General features: G+C 38.4%; 1 protein-coding gene across 4 annotated transcripts in view; it reads right to left on the bottom strand.

The window, feature by feature from the left end:
* The window catches only part of jag2b (jagged canonical Notch ligand 2b), a 45,324-nt gene extending 34,843 nt beyond the window's left edge, over window positions 1-10,481 (bottom strand). For all 4 annotated transcript variants that reach the window (XM_073855952.1, XM_073855954.1, XM_073855953.1 and 1 more), the window contains exons 1-2: window positions 10,234-10,481; window positions 9,425-9,742 (exon numbers count right to left, since the gene is read on the bottom strand). In XM_073855952.1, the coding sequence (XP_073712053.1) occupies window positions 9,425-9,742; window positions 10,234-10,302 (387 nt within the window). In that variant the 5' untranslated portion in view covers window positions 10,303-10,481. The remainder of the gene's footprint in view (window positions 1-9,424; window positions 9,743-10,233) is intronic.
* Between the last annotated feature and the right edge of the window lie 7,507 nt (window positions 10,482-17,988).

The following is a 17,988-nucleotide window of genomic DNA, read 5'->3' as shown; positions in this document are numbered from 1 at the left end:
CGCTCTGGGTGAGCGTGTACACACACGGCCCATTTAGCATTCTGCTGCTATGCCAACAACATCATTAGCAATGACAATACAACAAACCCCTCCCCTCAGGGTGCTAATTAAACTGGAAGGGACGGCAATGGGCAAACACACGTACACCCACAAACACACACTTCGGGTTACAGTACATACAGAAAGGTATTTGTTCCAGGGGTCAGTTTAGCCATTAGCCAGACGGATAAACACATACAGAATAGTAGTTCTTAGTAGTAGTAACTTCGGGTCAGCCGCGTAACATTGGCAATGCACACTCTATATTAATACCAAAACTCGATATACCGCCCATTCCAACACCATATAGGTACATAATAAAAATAGCAGCTTCTCATTGGTTCTGTTTAACCATCCAAGTTCAAAAACCTAAGAAATTAAGCATTAAGACATGCTAAGGGTGTCACGATTTCGATTTTAAATCGAAATCGATCGAAATTAAGTCACAACCTCGAACTTCGAATTAAAAAATTGGATCGCCGATGCTGCCACGCCCCCATGTCACGTCCGGTCGGCTTGCCAAGCGGGGGGAAATAAACTCTCAGAAGTGCCTTTAAAAACATCCATCCAGCGGAATGCGATTTATATTTTAAACACGAGGGATGTATTGCTACAACTCCTTGAAATGCATATCATAAACAGGATTACTACCTAGTGATCTGCCTTCGGACAGAGCGCAGCTCTCTGCACGTGCACGAGAGAGCCGCCAAGATGCAGAGGGTTATATTTTAAACAAAAAGGTATAGTTTGCCTCAGCTCGCATGAAACGCATAAAACTGAACAAATACGTAAGGATTATTACTTTAGTTTATGTTTAGACTTTGGACAGATGCGAGATGCGCATGCATGCATGACGCACCGGTTTTAGTTCAGATAATAGGAGTCCAAGACGCGCGCAATAAGTCTATCTGCGTGCAAGAAGGAATTCTCTCTCTACAAGCTCTCTCGCGTAAAGTAAAGCCCACAAACCCCCATGCGAGGAAAAGCACGCAATGTGCATGTTAATGTGAAACTATAATAATAATAATAAAGGGATATAATTTTTTGTCTTTAAAAAAAATCATTTAAAAACCGAGAATCGAATTGAATCGTGACATCAGAATCGAAAATGTAATCGAATCGAGGATTTGGAGAATCGTGACACCCCTAAGACATGCATTGCAGAAAAATATGATGCATACGCTTACATTTATGCATTTGACAGATGTTTTTATTTAGACTTAGATCATAGATTTCTTAAGACAAAATCTACTTAACCACAGTCCAAAACTTAGTGTCACTGCAAACACATTTGTACATTATACACTGTAGTCTAATTATTATATTAATATGGGACTAAAACATATAAACAACTTAAAAATATACATTTTGATAGATGGTATTACTTTTTATTACTATGTGTACCACCCTAGATACAAATAGGCAAGACACATCAATCACCACTATACTGTACAGAGCTTCTGTGATTCAGATCTTCTCAATTTCAGAGACTGTTCAACTGCGGCATTTGTAGAAACTGAGACTAGCATGGCTGCTTGGCAGCAACAGAAACAGGCTGTGAGGTTGGAAGCTGCCATATCCCAATGGGCACAGCTCACAGATCTCCCAAAGACGCTGGCCCCGATCAATTCTCGCAGCTCTCATTTCTTCCAACCCATGTATTACGCAGCGAGTTGCCCATACTAAGTGAAAACGCTTCCAAAAATGAGTGTGTAACACATTAACCTTATCTGCAAAACTATTTCACCTCGTAGCTACTATTACATAGTGTTATGACCCCAACATGGAATGACAATATTCCATAAACGGCTCACGGGCAACCACCCATTTGGCAACCGGGCCCTCGTTTACTACAGTGAGGCGGCCATTTGACACCCTAGACTGCTAGCTCATCATCAAACCATCTGACAAGCCAGTTGTCTATCTGTCTGTCTTGTCCGGTTACAGCACTGCTCATTATGCCCGTATCAGAATCTAGTTGATTCTAGTTAAATGGCAGAGACACTGCAAAGCAGATTTAGGTCTTGCTGAAGGAGTCTATCTTGGAGTTTAATCTGGACGAGAATCTTACACACAAACAGTAAGAACCATCTGACTGACATGTTAAAGAAATCAAATCACAATCTGTTTAGATTTGATGTAAAAATCAATTCATGGCACAACAACCAAACTAATGCACAAAAAACACATAGTAAAATACTATTTAGTTATGTGATTTTATAAACAGTACATATTTTTTGTAATGACGTCCGATGCCGATTAAAATGACATATGATAGGTAGATTTGAGCAAATAAATTTAGTTTTATATTTTCCTTAACTGAGCAAAACTATTGCAGTAAAAATTATTCAATGCAGAGTGGCACAACAGCGCTTATGCACATCCTGGGTGCAGAACTTATGCGCATCCAAGGCAAGTCCAGGTATCAGACTAGGGATTGAAATCACTCGTTTTTGAGCGCTACGTTCACCACGTCGATAACTTCAAATCTCATAGATCTGGTACTTTGAAAGTCTAGCAATGAAAAAAGATACAACATCTGGTCACAATATACACAGGAACCAATAAGATTTATTATTATCAAAGTGTTGTCATGTTTTAAATTTGCACTCGGATGTATTCGTTTTGGTTTCAGTTTCGCCAAACAAACCTGAACTATTAGCCTTTTCTTGCGAAATGATTTTTAATATGACATTTACTAGGGTGCTTTCTGCCCAAATGACGTGTCGGTCTGAGTTGGTTTGTTTGGGTCAGTGTGAACACAACAGCCGCACTCTGGTGCGCACTTAACGGCCGCTCCAAGACCGCTCTAAACAGGTGGTCTCGGAGCGGCTGTCACCAAACTCTGGTGCAACACATCTGTGGTGTGAACACTGTTTGACCTCGGGCCAAACCGAAGTTCTCCACATGTTTAAGCCACTAGGCTTCCGTCGTGACGTGAGCCGGGTGTTATATTGTGAGTTAACAACAAATAAAGCCATCTTGGTCTGTTGTAGATATTCCTGATGATTTCATAAATGCATAGCTGTCCTCCACAGATAAAAAAATAGTGACACTTTCATTATTTTAAGCAAACGGCTCCGTGATAAGGGCTTTAGTTGCGCAATTTCGTTAAAGCAAAGAATCTTCGCAAAGACGTGCATCGTTTATCTCCATAGCTTGCTAGATTCGCTCTTCCTGTCAGGCTGGTTGTCGTGGAAATGTGGGGGGTGGTCATTGGGGTAAGTGCTGCCAGAGACCAATGACAGCGATGACCGTTGTCACATGGTGTACGGTGCTGCGTTTCGACTACGGTAAAAAGAAAATATGTGAACAGGAACCGCACTAACTGAAAAATTATACAATGTAATTTGGTGCGCTCTGAGGCCGCACCACGGTGCGCACCAACATGTGTGAAAACACTCTTATACACAGATGTTGTTTGAATTAGTTATGATAATGGATGAATACCATTTTTGGAGCTTCCACACTTTGGGACCTACAGCCGCAAAAAATTTTTTTTTGACTTTAGTTATTATGTCTAGATGTACTGTGACAATTTAAGTCCAGTGTTTGTTGGCAAAAAAAAAATCAAAAATAGAAAGTGACAAAGTCACAAAACAGCAAATTAAAGACCCATAAAAGATGTGACTAAAAATTTGGGTTTTTCAAAAAAAAAATATATATAATTTTTCATTTTTTTGAAATAGTATTTTGTTGCTAAGAAATTAATTTAAACTTTTTTGCAGTATTTAAGATCAGAAAATAACTTTTTTGTTATTCCGACCATATTTTTCCAATTTCAATTTTCAATAAATAAATGCAAATAAAATCTTTTCCATAAAGAATTTGGCAGAAATGTTTACGGTAGTTGACAGAATAAAAAAAAAAACATTTATCATCAGTTAAAGAAAGGAAGTCACAAACATCTGAGATGGGATGAGTAAATTACGGGAAAAATATTATTATTATTATTTTTAAAGTTCAGAATCAAATCTAGCTTACTAACAAAAAAATTATGTAGTTTTGTAATATACATCAGATCTGTCAGAGGGTTTACAGTACAGTAAGCAAGCATAGTGCCGGTCTCTATCCAACCTGTGATGTTAAGTGGCTAAGTTATTCCACAACGACAGCATAAGCAGCAACTCCATTATAATCATTATCATTTTGAACAAGGTTAGAGGTCAAGCGCGAATTAAACTTGCTGAACGCTAATGCACATTAATTACTGCAGCACACCTGCTCACAATTCATTAGCTCACTGGCCCGCTCAGGAAAGATGCACATGCATTAGTCAAACACAATCACACATGCAACACATCTATGTATGCCAGCACGGCAAAACAATCAGGCTCTTCAAAATCAACCGCTAAGATAACAACAGGCACATGGTGATGTACACGCGCACACACACTTCTAGCAGTTAAAAGTTGTGTTCACATTTGTAAATTATTGCTGAGGTAAAGAAGGAACCCAGTGCCATAGAGGTAGAGCATCATGGCTTGTGTTCATGAAAACAATTAGTTGAGCACCATGGACTAACAATAGAAACTCCTCTTTCTCGCATACACGCACGTATGCACACACAAATCTCTAGTGTTATTGGAAAGGGTTAAGTTTGCTTACTCCCACTTCTTTCACTGAAAGGACCCCATGTTTTTTCTGTCCCTTCTCAGGGGAGACATAAATGGCAATATAAGCACACTGTCTGATACAATTATGTCTATCACTGGAAGCTTGGTACATTTAACCTAATGGAAGCTCTCTACTGGGCATCCAAGCAGGCATTTATTTATCTTATCCTCCATGAGAGCCATGGTTCATTTGCTCAACATCTCAACATGGACAGGCACATTTAAAAGCACTTCAGCATAGAGCAAGCCTCCTTGGGTACGTACAAAATAACAGCGCTTTTTCACCTCTTTTATTCCAATGCCAGGCCTAACCTTTGTCAAAACCCTACTGCTGCAATCATGTCAGGCTTATAACGTTAATGAATACAATACTTGAACTGAAAACTCCACTCTATCAATCGATTAACAGCATTTTGGAAAAGACCCTCTTCTTCCAAATGCAATCTCTAAGTAGGCTGTTTTATCATTTAAACTAGTGCACTATGTGGGAGTGATGAAGTAGGAGGTTCCTGGCCTACAAGCTTCACTAAAATCCAAACAATCTCTCTTTTATATCATGTAACCAGCCCCTACCACCTCTAAATAAACAACTGCACGAGTGAATATGTAGCCAAACCAGTTAAAAAGTCAAGGTGGAGATAAAAATCTTAATCGAACCAAACAGCTGGCTTCATATAAGTCACCTCTGGGCAAATCGGCTCCAAACTGGCCCAGTCTTTCCGCTACTAAGAATCTACCATGACGGCTGAATTCAAATGCAGGAAAATGTAACCTCTAAGGGGGTCTCTTCCCATTAAATGATGGAAAACGGTACAAAAAGTCCTACTTTGCCTCAAGCCACAAGACAATGTTTATTGTGGTGGCAGAACAAAAAGGTATTTCAGGGTCAGGAAGAATGGGGATTGAGTCTTGCATCAAACTAGTGATTGCTCATCTTAAACTTCCTGTTGAATCACCACAGCAGGTCTCCATGGAGAGAAAGAAATATCAGATCTACCGGAAAACATCACAAACCACTGCAGATGATTGTGAAATGTACGTAGATATAACCACTACAGTGACTGATTATTTACACCTATTGTTTCCTTTAAACAATGGTTGACTAGTTGTTTAATAATAACTAGTTGGGCTAAGGTCCAACAGATCCAAAATTTTCTTCCAATAAAGCTTTCAATATAAATAAAAATGATTAAGGACAGCGCTGCCTGTTGTGTTTTAGCAGTTGAAAAGATTGAATCAGTCCCTCATCTTTAAAACACCACCACAAGTATTTTTTGTTGAATTAAAGGACAAGTTCGGTATTTTACACTTAAAGCCCTGTTTTCAGATTGTTTATGATCAAATAGAACGGTTTTGACTGAAATTTTGACATATGATGCTGGCCCGAGAATTTTCAGTTTCTGTTGTATCACCCACTACCTCTACATTGGCTGCATATGTAAACTGAAACAATCCTTCCTAAAATGCATTAAAACTTTGTTTACAAAGATGTGAATCTCACCGAGTGGTCAGGGGTGATCACTGATATGCTCACACAAAAATCGCTGCAAAAGATGCTTTCCAACAGGTGTTTTACCATTAGTTGTAAACTTGTAGACCTATTTTTCCAAACGCCTCACACCCGTATATTCTTCCGTTGAGAGCTTAAATATTAACACTCCAGCCCAGTTGGTGGCGATAATCCACCTTTGCCAATTGCAAGAATACAAACAACGTTCCAGGCGCGGAGTAATACCGTACATCACAGCACATCTAATACAAGTCAATGGGGTTGGCAAAAACTACGATAAAACCTGTTGGAAAGCATCTTTTGCAGCGATTTTTGTGTGAGCATATCAGTGAACACCCGGTGAGTTTCACGTCTTTGTAAATGAAAGTTTAATGCATTTTAGGAAGGATTGTTCCAGTGCCTATGCAGCCATTGTAGAGGTGGGGGGTGATACAACAAACACCCCAAAATTCTTGGGCCAGCATCATATGTCCAAATTTCAGTCAAAACTGTTCTATGTCATCATAAACAATCTGAAAACAAGTGTAAAATACCGAACTTGTCCTTTAAGTTGATTTTAAGACTCATTTTTCGAATCTTTTCTTATTTCGTTCCATTGATTTGCACAAGTTTATGAATGCAAATACTGTCGATTTTAAAATACGCAATTTCACACAATTAGAGGTGTGAATTTTTGGCTAGACATCAATCGATTTGACTTGCGAGATGATTAATGTATTTTGGATTTGATTCAAACACGATTCGTGCAAACTTATGAAAGTTTTTAAAATACAAAGTTTCGCACAACTAGACATGTGAGTTTTTGGGTAGACATCAATCGATTTGACGTGCAAGATGATTAATACTTTTTGGATTTGATTCGTGCAAACTTATGAAAATCCATTCGGTTTCATTCACGGTAAAGGCATTTAAAATTTCTATTTGATTCTTATAAATTTTACAATTAATTTGATGCGCTTAGTTTTAACCATTCAGTTTAATAACTCTTAAACGAGTCGACATGACTCATAATCGATGCATTGATAAAACAAATAAATCGTTACACTGCTATTCACAGCATTATTAGGTTCAAAATCACAAAAGTAACACAGTCCCACCCACAACTTTATGGCTTTCATGCAACCCCATAAAAGATGACAACAACAACAACAACAACAACAAAAGACGTACATGGCTTATTTGAACATTTTAGGCCTTAGGGGAGCAATGATCTATAATCAGCCCCCATCAGCAGCCACCTGCTCTGATACTGAACTGGACAATTACTGCTTTCTGTTGACCGGAGATGTAGCCAGCTGTGACTGGCTAATTACACAGTCAATAGTCGTGAGGCTCTAGCACTTCTTTCCCAGGTGAGACGGGAACGAGTGGCTTCACTGAAAGACCAGTCAAGGGGGAAGGGGACTCGGAGGGCAATAGATAATTGTTTACTAAAGGCCCATGTAACCGTCTCCTAGCAACTACCCGGCAAGCTCCCAATCAGGTGTGGCTGATGCTCCTGTTTAGCCTTGAAGAGTAGCGGTCCTCCGCTCTGGCGGATGCTTAAAGCTGCTGGCTTTATCGTCAGCAGTGTCTACACAACTAGAGAGACGGCGGTGGTTACTCTCTCTCTTTAACCCCCTTGCACTGTGGAGCTGGCACTAACACAGACATAAAACAGTAACAGTAACAAAGCTCTATTACATAACGGCAATGGCTAAAAGTAACAGGTGAGAAACTTGGCTCTATAAAACCTATTGGCTGTAATAGGCATACTGACTATCCTTACAGCATGTTAATTAAACAAAATCCTTTATTAGAAAATTTAATGCATGCCCACAAGTTGGCAGACTCCATCTCAAAGATGGGCTGAGGTACAAAAAATCGTTAAACAATACACCCCAGATGAAGTTACACTTGGCACACATCAAACAAATGACCGGATGCAGACGCAGTAAGGAAGAGATTCCAGGGCAAATTTCATTAGCTTGCATCGGACACTTAACAACCACAAACACGGCGCGGCATTAGAAATTCAAAGCCAATCCAAGGCTTAAAAGAGGGCAGACAAACCAAAACTAAGTTATATAGCGACATATCAAAATGCGAGAGAGAGAGAGAGAGAGAGAGAGAGAGAGAGAGAGAGAGCAGGTGTACCACTTAACCTGGCTTTGATAAAACCGACCCAAGAGGGTCAGAGTGATAGCATGTTACACATTAACTTGAATGGTTGTGTGTGTGTTTGTGTGCATGTGATGGGGGTGTAAAGAAAAGGTGTTCAACTGCTATAGGAGCGCTGGTTAGCGGGCGTACCATTAAACACAGGTGAGTGAGTATGAGCTGACATTGGGCTGCAGTCCAACCTGACAGTCAATACTATGGCAGATCTGTTTGTTGTTGTTGTGTTTCGGGTGTAACAATGAACCACATAAAGCATTGCAGTGATTTGCTACCTGATATCAGCATCAGTAATCTGCCAGTGTGTGTGTGTGTGTGTGTGTGTGTGTGGAAAGACACTTGATAGTGTTTCAGATATTTTAAAACAAGAGGCACACAACTAGTACTGTATGTGGTACCGTTACAAAATATTTCCATGGCAACCACAGTTTCCGCCAAAATCCACAGCTAGTGCTGCTAATATATATGCCAACTACTGTAAAACTGTGTGTAACAAAAAAATTCTAATTACGTATAATTACGTACACAGCTCGGTAGAAACTTCGGTCACCATGGTAATTGTTTTCAACGGAAATAATCTACTGAAAAAACGTATAAACAAATGTATACAAATCAGTAACACAACAATTGAAACACGTGCAGCTGCAGCCGTTGTCTTTTTGACATATTCACAACAGCAATGAAAACAGCGTCTCTAAAGCCAACAAACAGCGGCTGTGTCTCCATACCAAGTGACCTCCCTACCTAGGCAGCGTTTTATGAAGGTGCATATGATCCCTATAAAATCACCCCAGAAGGGTTGGAGATACAGCCAAAAGGTGGGGTGTGTATGTGCGTCACCTTAAATGCACCTTTACAGTCAAAATGATGTGAACGCGAGTAAACGAATTGATAACCATAGGAGAGATTATGTTATAGAGCATTGTGTTTCTTTTTTTAAATAAAATAAACATTAAAAACACACCTTGTTGAGATAAGCCAAAATATAACAGGAACATGTTTGCAACACGATGAACCCTGTCATCACCCAAGCAGCACCACTTGCGCTCTACAGTGACAGCTCAACGCACTTCATTTTACAGCTCAAGAGACGCGCACTTACCAGCCAGGCAAAGTCAAAGGGGATGGTGATCCTCCCCGCATCGGTTATTTTCTTGGGGTTCCTGGCATCCTTAAAAGAAATTATATTTCCACCGAGAACGTCCGTAGATCCAGAACCAAAGGTGCACTGGCCCTTTGTGGTGACTTCGGATTGGTACTCCTTCAGACAGACTTTAAAGTAAGTATCGCACTCGTCCCGCACGCAGCGCTGGTCTTGAGAGTTCCGCGTGCCGTCGCAACAATCCCCGTCCCACAACTCACCGTTTATATTTTCTACAGTAATCAGCTGTAGCTCGAAATAGCCAGAAGACTGGGACACCTAAAAATAACATTGAAATAAAAAATAAACAGAGAGCCCAAATGCTGGTTTGCATGAAATGTGTTGCACATTTGTTGCATACGACAAATTATACGTGTAGATAAATGTTTGCAAGAGGAAGGGAACATTACTTGCGGGAATGTGTTAAACAATCCGGGCTGACATTTTTGCAAAATGTCAGTGAGACGATTGTTATATATAAATATTAATATACAATTTGCCTACCTGCAATGCTTGAAAGATAAGAAAACTGACTAAAAAATTTGACTGAAATTACATGAATCGAGTTCAAATTTCTCACATCCCTTGACAGTCCAATTGCACGAGCACATGTGTCTGCGTAATTCAAATATCGATCACTTTGAGCATATTCCCTCTCTTGCCATAAACACTTCTTAAATCATCAGCCCACACCCATTAACTTTTCACTCCTGATCACTTCGATGACAATTAAATCGACCCGCAATACCAGAAACAATCAGCGCTCTCACCTTCGTCCATATCGTTAACAGCAGGCACGCTATTGGGAACCAATTCCTAATCCCGATACAATTCCACATGCCTCTGATTTCAACGTTAGAAATTAAAGAGACAAAAGATGGAAAACGGCCGTTGACCGGCGACAAGATCCTCCGCTCCTGACATGCAAAATTTCACTAGCGTGGTGTGTTTGCGTGGTGATGGTCTGAACTGATACTCTCCCTCCGTCAGATCACTTCCAAGCAAATGATATGTTTCACAGCTACCGCACACCTGAGGAGATCTCGCGTGATTGACAGCTGAATGAACCAATCGCAAACCCTCCGCTTAGGTTGTTGGCCAACGCTGTTAGGGGGCGGAGCATTGCCAAAAAAACTTACGCTGTCTATTACACCGTGAAAGGTGCAATGTTTCACAATCAGTAATAAGACACGTTATTTAATTGCCATCAAGAATTGTATGTTATTTTGTTACTTCTGAAATCATAGTAAAAGGTGATTTTTCATAGAAAGGCTTAATGGCACTCTTACAATTAAACTTTTGTACAAATTCCAACTTGAATTTGACTAGTTTTATTACATTTACCTAAAATGTACAATGCTAAATATAAAACCTGAATATTAAAATTTTGGATAAAAATTTATATTCTTACATGTTAAGTGACATGTTAGGGAATTGATGTGTAGAAGACTACAAGATTATACAATATAGTGAAGTAGTAAGCTAAGGAAAGCTTTATGACTCTGCAGTGCGTGCTCAGCCTGCTAGTGTGCTTTGACGCAGATGAGAGCGCCCTCTACTGTACAGTTGCGCATTAACCTCAAATTAGCACTGGGTTGCTAAACACGTTTTATTTGAAAGTTTCTTTCCTAAAGACTGTTAATGTACTCACTTCAAAGTGAATTTTACTGATTTGCAAAGAAAAAAAAGATAATTCAACTGGTAACTGAGGTGTAACCTCTGTATTCATGTGATATACGTTTCAAGAAATATCTTATCCGCTTGCATTTGTCTGCATTATTGGTAACAATGCTGAATGTATTTGTGATTCTTGTGATTTATGGTTTAACAAACCGGTTTTCCTACCAAACCCATGTCACTTTCACCTGGAAAGTGCCATGTCACTTGGCAAAACATAAATAAATGCACTAGAAACTTGACATCAAATGTAATAGTTGACACTGCTGGGTGCAAATGGCTTGGCTGGGAGAGCTTGGAGACGGTAGAGGAAGAAAGTGTGGGTGAATAATAACAAATTTGTGGTGAAGAGGATGGGGGAAGGGGAGCGGTGCACTGATGGACAGAGATGCTGGTGGCCCTGTATGGTGATGGTAACGGCAGTAGGCGTGCCTTGGTTGCTTCCTTCATCCATATTTAATGGGCTTTCCTTTGAGGCCTTCCATATTAACCTATAGCCAACACATTTAATTTAATTTTGAATCATGGCCTTGACCCACTTTAATGCCTTTCACGATTTGTTAGTTCATTTCCTCCCATCAACGTAGATCAAAAAATATGAATCCCTTCTGCAAGATAAAACCATATGCTTAAATGACACCATTATTCAGCCACGTATAAACAAATATTATCATGCATTGTAAAGAAAAACTACTTTTTACATGCTGACAGGTTATAAATCAATCGTGTGATCCATTCGCTTTTTGTATTGCTGCTCTCAGTTCTCTCGTCCCTATATTTGATGCATGACCTTATTACAGAAGCTTGTTTCCATAGCAATAGGCTTTCGATTTTACTGTAAAGCAGACACGAGAAATTAAATGTGATATAAGAAGATTTCCCAAAGGTGAGAAATGATTGATAGAACAAGCATACGTCACACAGATGTGAGAGCTAGATGCTGTTTTCTGTGTCAAAACTTACCACATGTACTCTTCTTTTATACAGGCACAAATTATCTCTGATTATTTACTTTAGAAATCATCTTTATACTGTACATTATCAACCAGATGTTTCATGTTTCATTTACGTCTACACAAATCAAAAATGCGTGGTATTATATCACAAGAGTGACAAATACCATAAGCATTACAATCATATTATCAATAAGATCTATAAGAAAACAATACAATACTTTGTTATTTCATCCATTTAAAAAAACATGTTCTCAGTTGCACGGGAATATGATACTATAAGTGCACTAACATCCTTTATTCAATGGAAAAATGACTTCACTGTACTCATAACCAGTATACAGAATTATAATTGCTATACTTAAAATTTGTTTGTATATTTCAATTTATTTTCATTTGTAAGACAACTGCATAGATACTAGAACAGTTCAGAAAAGAACATGTAAAAAATACTATTGCACTCAACCATCTGAAAAACCTGAGGGCATTTTAGTCCCACAGTCAAAAAAAGGAGCTGTACAATATGTATCACAATGCATGAGTACTGTCAATCAATTGCCAAGTTTTTATGTGTTTGTTTTAGGCCATGTCAAACAAGAAACACTGCCTAAATAATGTCTCTATCGTGACGTGAGCAGAGCTTCAATGGGACATTACAGTGGAAAGTGGCAAAGAAAAAGTCGCGATACACTGAATAAAATGATTAATTCAATTTACTCAATTTTTTAAGGTAAGTGGTCGCAATTTATTTAAGCTACATTTAAACAAACAAAAAAATTAGATGAACAAAACAAAAAACTTTTGTTTAAATGTATCTTAATTAAACTGATTGCAACCACTTACCTTAAAAATTTTTACTAAATTGAATGAAACATTTTTTTTTCAGTAAAGAAAGAGATTGCAATAACACCGTCTACAATAACTGCATTAAAATAACTATTTTAAATCCTCCCATTTTTTATTTTTTTTTTAGTAAAGAATTAAAGCAAGAATGAGGAAATGGCATTGGTTGTCTTTGGTGGAATCTCACTCTTCACGTTTTATAAACCGTGATCATAGTAAAGCTGTTGATCTCATTCATGAAGACATGATAGACAACTTCAGTAATGCAGTGTGACACATTACATCTTTGTTTTGCAATTCTTTAACTTTGTCCTAATTTCTTATGTTTACAATCACATACAATCATAGTTGAGAAAGATAGAAATACTGTATATAATATGGGATTTACTGTAAGTGTGTAAACCCCTGACAAGCACTCTGTGACCTTTTGCATGGTAAAAGTGGTGTGCATATTTGCATTGGTGCAGAACATAAGGGCATCCGACACCTGAAAGTGTCGTGACTCCCCACGCCCTGATCACTGAGCTCAGATCAGTCTTCTTATCTCAGGAAACATGATTTCTCCCGCCTTTGCAACCTCAACAAGATAAATGGATACATCTGAGTCTTCTGCCTCAGCTCATCATCAGTCAGTGTGCGTGTGTCGGGTTGGTGTGTCTGTTTGGTAAGAATACCTCAAAAAAACAAAATGCTTTTTCAATTAAAATAGTCAATGCACAAATAAAACTGTAAACAGAATTTTGCAAAGTGATGAGTTTTGATACAAAAACGATGCGACTAAGCAGATTATGCCGAACAATAGGTTGTCGTTTGGGTTTTCAGAGAGTCAGGATGTCATGTTGTCTTGTGGTTGCCTTTAAGAATTGATGACACACCCCTGAAGGATTCCCTTCATTGGAGCAGGTGCAGATTGATCTTTACAATTAGACCTTTAACAATGGGACCAATCAACCTTAACACACTGTACCAGGAAAGTGGAACAGCTTGTTTTAATTTACCCTGATTTCATAGTAGTAGAACTAACTTGTCAACCTTTATTTATTGGGTTACTAATCCACCTATTTATACAAATGGATAGATGGATGTACAAACAGATGGAGGGACAGATACTGTGCACTATGCTATGGTCTATGCATAATGCATAATTTGGCTGCATACATTTGTTTCAAAACAATTTGCAATTCACCCCAATCAGGTTTAATAAAAACTAGTAGTAATTGTTAATAAATTATGTTAAATATATTAAATTGGCCTCTGCTTGAAAATGTTATGCATAATGAAGAGACTCTTCATCCTAATTTCTTATGGGTCGTTGAAGAGGGCAACGTGTCTATGCCATGCGTGTCATTAAACACATAATACATCTATGCTGAGAGCTGAATGTAGATTTCTGTGTGCATGCATTAATTCAAGTGGGTCATCTTTATAATATCCAATTTTAAATATGCCATTGTCTTATATTGTGTGCGCTATTAGTGTACAATTGAAAACATGTTTGTGAGACTATGCTGTTATAATCAAAAGAACAGTTTCCAAATATGAAATTCTTTCATAGTTAACACACCCTCATGCCATCCTAGATGCATATGACTTTTTTTCTGAGCTGATAGCAAACAAACAATTTTAAATTAAAATGCCATAATGTTATCTTTTTCCCAAAAGCACATATATAATTAAAAAATTAGCGTGTCGCCATGTTCACCCCATACATAACTGCATTTTAATATAACGTGTCATGGATGGCATGAGGATGAGTAAATTATAAGAATTTTTATTTCACTGTACTTTTAAGAGTAGTTTCAGTCTTGTCAATATATATGTGACCTTGGACCCCAAAAACATAAGGGTCAATTCGACATTTAAAAGCTAAATAAATTAGCATCCAATTGGTATATGGTTTGTTAGGATATGACAATATATGTCCAAGATACAACTATTTGAAAATCTGGAATCTGAGTGTGCCAAAAAACCCTGAAATATTAAGAAAATCACATTTAAAATTGTCCAATTGAATTCACAAAAATAAAAACTTTAATATATTTACAGTAGTAAATTAATAAAATATCTTCATGGAACATGATCTTTACAAAACATCCTAATAATTTTTGGCATAAAAGAAAAATCAATAATTGTGACCCATACAATGTATTTTTGGCTTTTGCTACAAATACTGTACACCCCGCTACCTAAAACTAAAATGCAATGTTAACCTTCACTTTATTTGGTTATATTTGGGCCAGAAAAGACCAGGATGTCCGTCCTGTTTATGACATCACAACCGACCTAAAGTGGTTAAGAAATCTCATGAGAGCTGAACACATCGAACTCTACATGCTTCGGCTGCCCAAAAACAGCAACATTGACTCATCCAGGATATCCTAAAACAGAGTCGAAACGGTGACTCCCTGTTTGCTTGTTTTTATTCTGGTTCATTCCAAACTCTGCATCCGTTCACTGGTTCAGACAGGGTTCACGGGGTACACAGCGAATAAAGTGAATTCAAAACTCCTTTGCCCAGTCGCAGCAAAATAAGAAGCAAACTTTGAAGGAGACAGCACAGCAGGGGAGTCTAGTCACTGAAGCCTCATAAATATCTAGAATGTCTTCTGATAAGCACAGAGGACCTTGCTTTCTCACAGCCAGTTCTCTGCATCGCTTTAAATCTAAAGCCTGGATCATTCCTGTCACCCTAAAAGCAATGGAGAAAGAACCCTTTTATGATCTCCAACATGCAGGATGTGCCTGCTGTTGGGCTGTGAAATGATGAAAGAATGAAAATTTGATGCATGACAGAAGGTATTAACCATAATAACTGTGATAATATCCAATATGCAGGCTCATATCTTATATAAAGTACAAGTATATTGGACAATCCATCAAATTCCTGATGGTACATTTTTCCTATGGTTTGTGTCTTCAATGTATTTTAAAAATAATTATGAATCGTGCACTCTAAAAATGCTGGGTTGTTTATAACCTATGCTGGGTAAATATTGTACAGAACTCATCGATGGGTTGTTGTGAGCCAACCATGGGTTTTAATAACCCAGCAGTTGGGTTGAAACAAGCATTGGGCTAAAACAAGCTAGCATTGGATTTTTTTTAACCCAACATTGTGTTCTATCCAATATTTGCCCAGCATGCATATACACTGTACTCTTAAAAATGGGCTATTTGCACAGGGGGTAAAATGAAACCAAACCTAAATTAACCTACGCTGGGTCGTTTAAAACCCATTGTTGGAACAAATACAAACATTTTCTGGGTTAATTGGTTGGGTTTGTCCCTTTTTGACCCAATGCTGGGTTAAAAAAAAAACAGCATTTGTAATCAAATTGGTTTGAATCAAATTACCAATTTTAATAAAGAATCATAATCCACACTCTAAAAATGGCTGGGTAATTTTTCACCCATAATGGGTAAATATTGGACAGAAGACATCGCTGGGTTAAAATTTACCCAATATTGGGTTGTTTTAACCCAACTTAAACCTTAAGGTTGCATAACGACAACCCAACATTGGGTCATTTTTAACCTAGCATGGGATCATATTTACATGTGTTCTGTCCAATTTTTACACATTACGGGTAAAAAGTAACCCAGCCATTTTAAGAGTACAGGTTAATCCAGGTAAACTAAAACTACATTGGGGTCTAATAGTGTGAGACACCAGGGCTCCAGACTAACTTTTTCACTAGGAGCCCAGTGGACGCCAACTGAAAATTTTAGGGGCGCAACCAGAAAATTTAGGGGCACACACCGTAAACAACATGCTAACCAAATATTCACATTTCTACTAATTTCCACTTTATTACTAATAAAACGTTAATGATAGATGCAGAAAGTACAATGTGCTGTTTTCAAATTCAGTGTCACATCACAAAAAAAGGTCAAATTTACTGGTCGCACGTGCGACTGGGTGTAAAACTCAGTGGCACACACTCAAATTTTGGTGGCAAAATGACACAATTTGGTGGCAGTCTGGAGCCCTGAGACACCATTGAAAAATATGTGATTGTATTTTACATTTTGCAAAAAAAATTGGTTGCATGGCTCTATAAAGAATCTTCAACATCCGAAAAAAAACTTTCTATTGGACAAAAGGTTCTTTGTAGTGGATAAATGATCTTTGATGATCTTATGTAATAATTTGTTTAACCCCCCAACTGCATGTGAGAAATTATGGCTTGCCTAATGCACAAAACTAAACTCACTTAAGGATTAAGAAACTACTAATTAGAAAATGCCATGAATATATAATGATGTCACAATTTAAGAGGATATTTGACAGAGATCGGCTCGCAGTACTGCACCATCGGTGAACCAAAACGGTGACACCTGTTGACCAGGCGGGTTGTTGACCATCAGCTCCAAGGCAAGAAGATCCCAGGACACCGAGTGGACAGCCATATCCAGTTTCTTTGCCCCCGTGTGCACACCACTCCTCATTACCATACAGATGGACAGTGTGCTGGAATCATATTGTGTGTCCTCCTCTTCTTTGTTAGCCATGTCATAACTCCAGAGGTGGGCACAATGCTCCCTGCTCTTCAAAGGGTTGGTCACACCTGGGAGTGTTCGGAGAAAGGGAGTAGGCACCCATAGCCAGCCGCACAGATGGCCTCTCGCGCTAAAGGACAATAGCCGAGCCGCATGAGGTCTGTGTGTCGGATTACACGTAAAAGTGCTCGGCAAAACTCCGAATGGATTTGGGGGCTATGACGCGTGAGAAGGGCTCATTACTATTTCATCATCAGCAGTGACACAGTGGAAAATCACGTTGTGATGGGCTTGTGCAACTCTTAAAAATAACGATGCCATAAAGCGTTATACTGTACACAGCAATGCTATAGAACAATTTTTTGGTTCTCAGAAGAACCTTTTAGTTCTTACATACATTTTAATAGTCTGCAGAACCTTTTCCCAGTACCCTTTTGTGCAACAAAAAGCCGATATTAAAGGTTCTTTATGGAACCAAAAAGGCAAAAAATGTTCTGTATGGCTTCATGTAGCACCTTCATTTTTAAGAGTCATACGTGCACTTATATATTT

Source organism: Misgurnus anguillicaudatus, chromosome 18 (genome assembly GCF_027580225.2).
Source record: "Misgurnus anguillicaudatus chromosome 18, ASM2758022v2, whole genome shotgun sequence".
NCBI classification, from domain to species: Eukaryota; Metazoa; Chordata; class Actinopteri; order Cypriniformes; family Cobitidae; genus Misgurnus; species Misgurnus anguillicaudatus.
The sequence above is the reverse complement of the archived record's forward strand: the minus strand, read 5'-3'. Positions and strand labels throughout refer to the sequence as shown.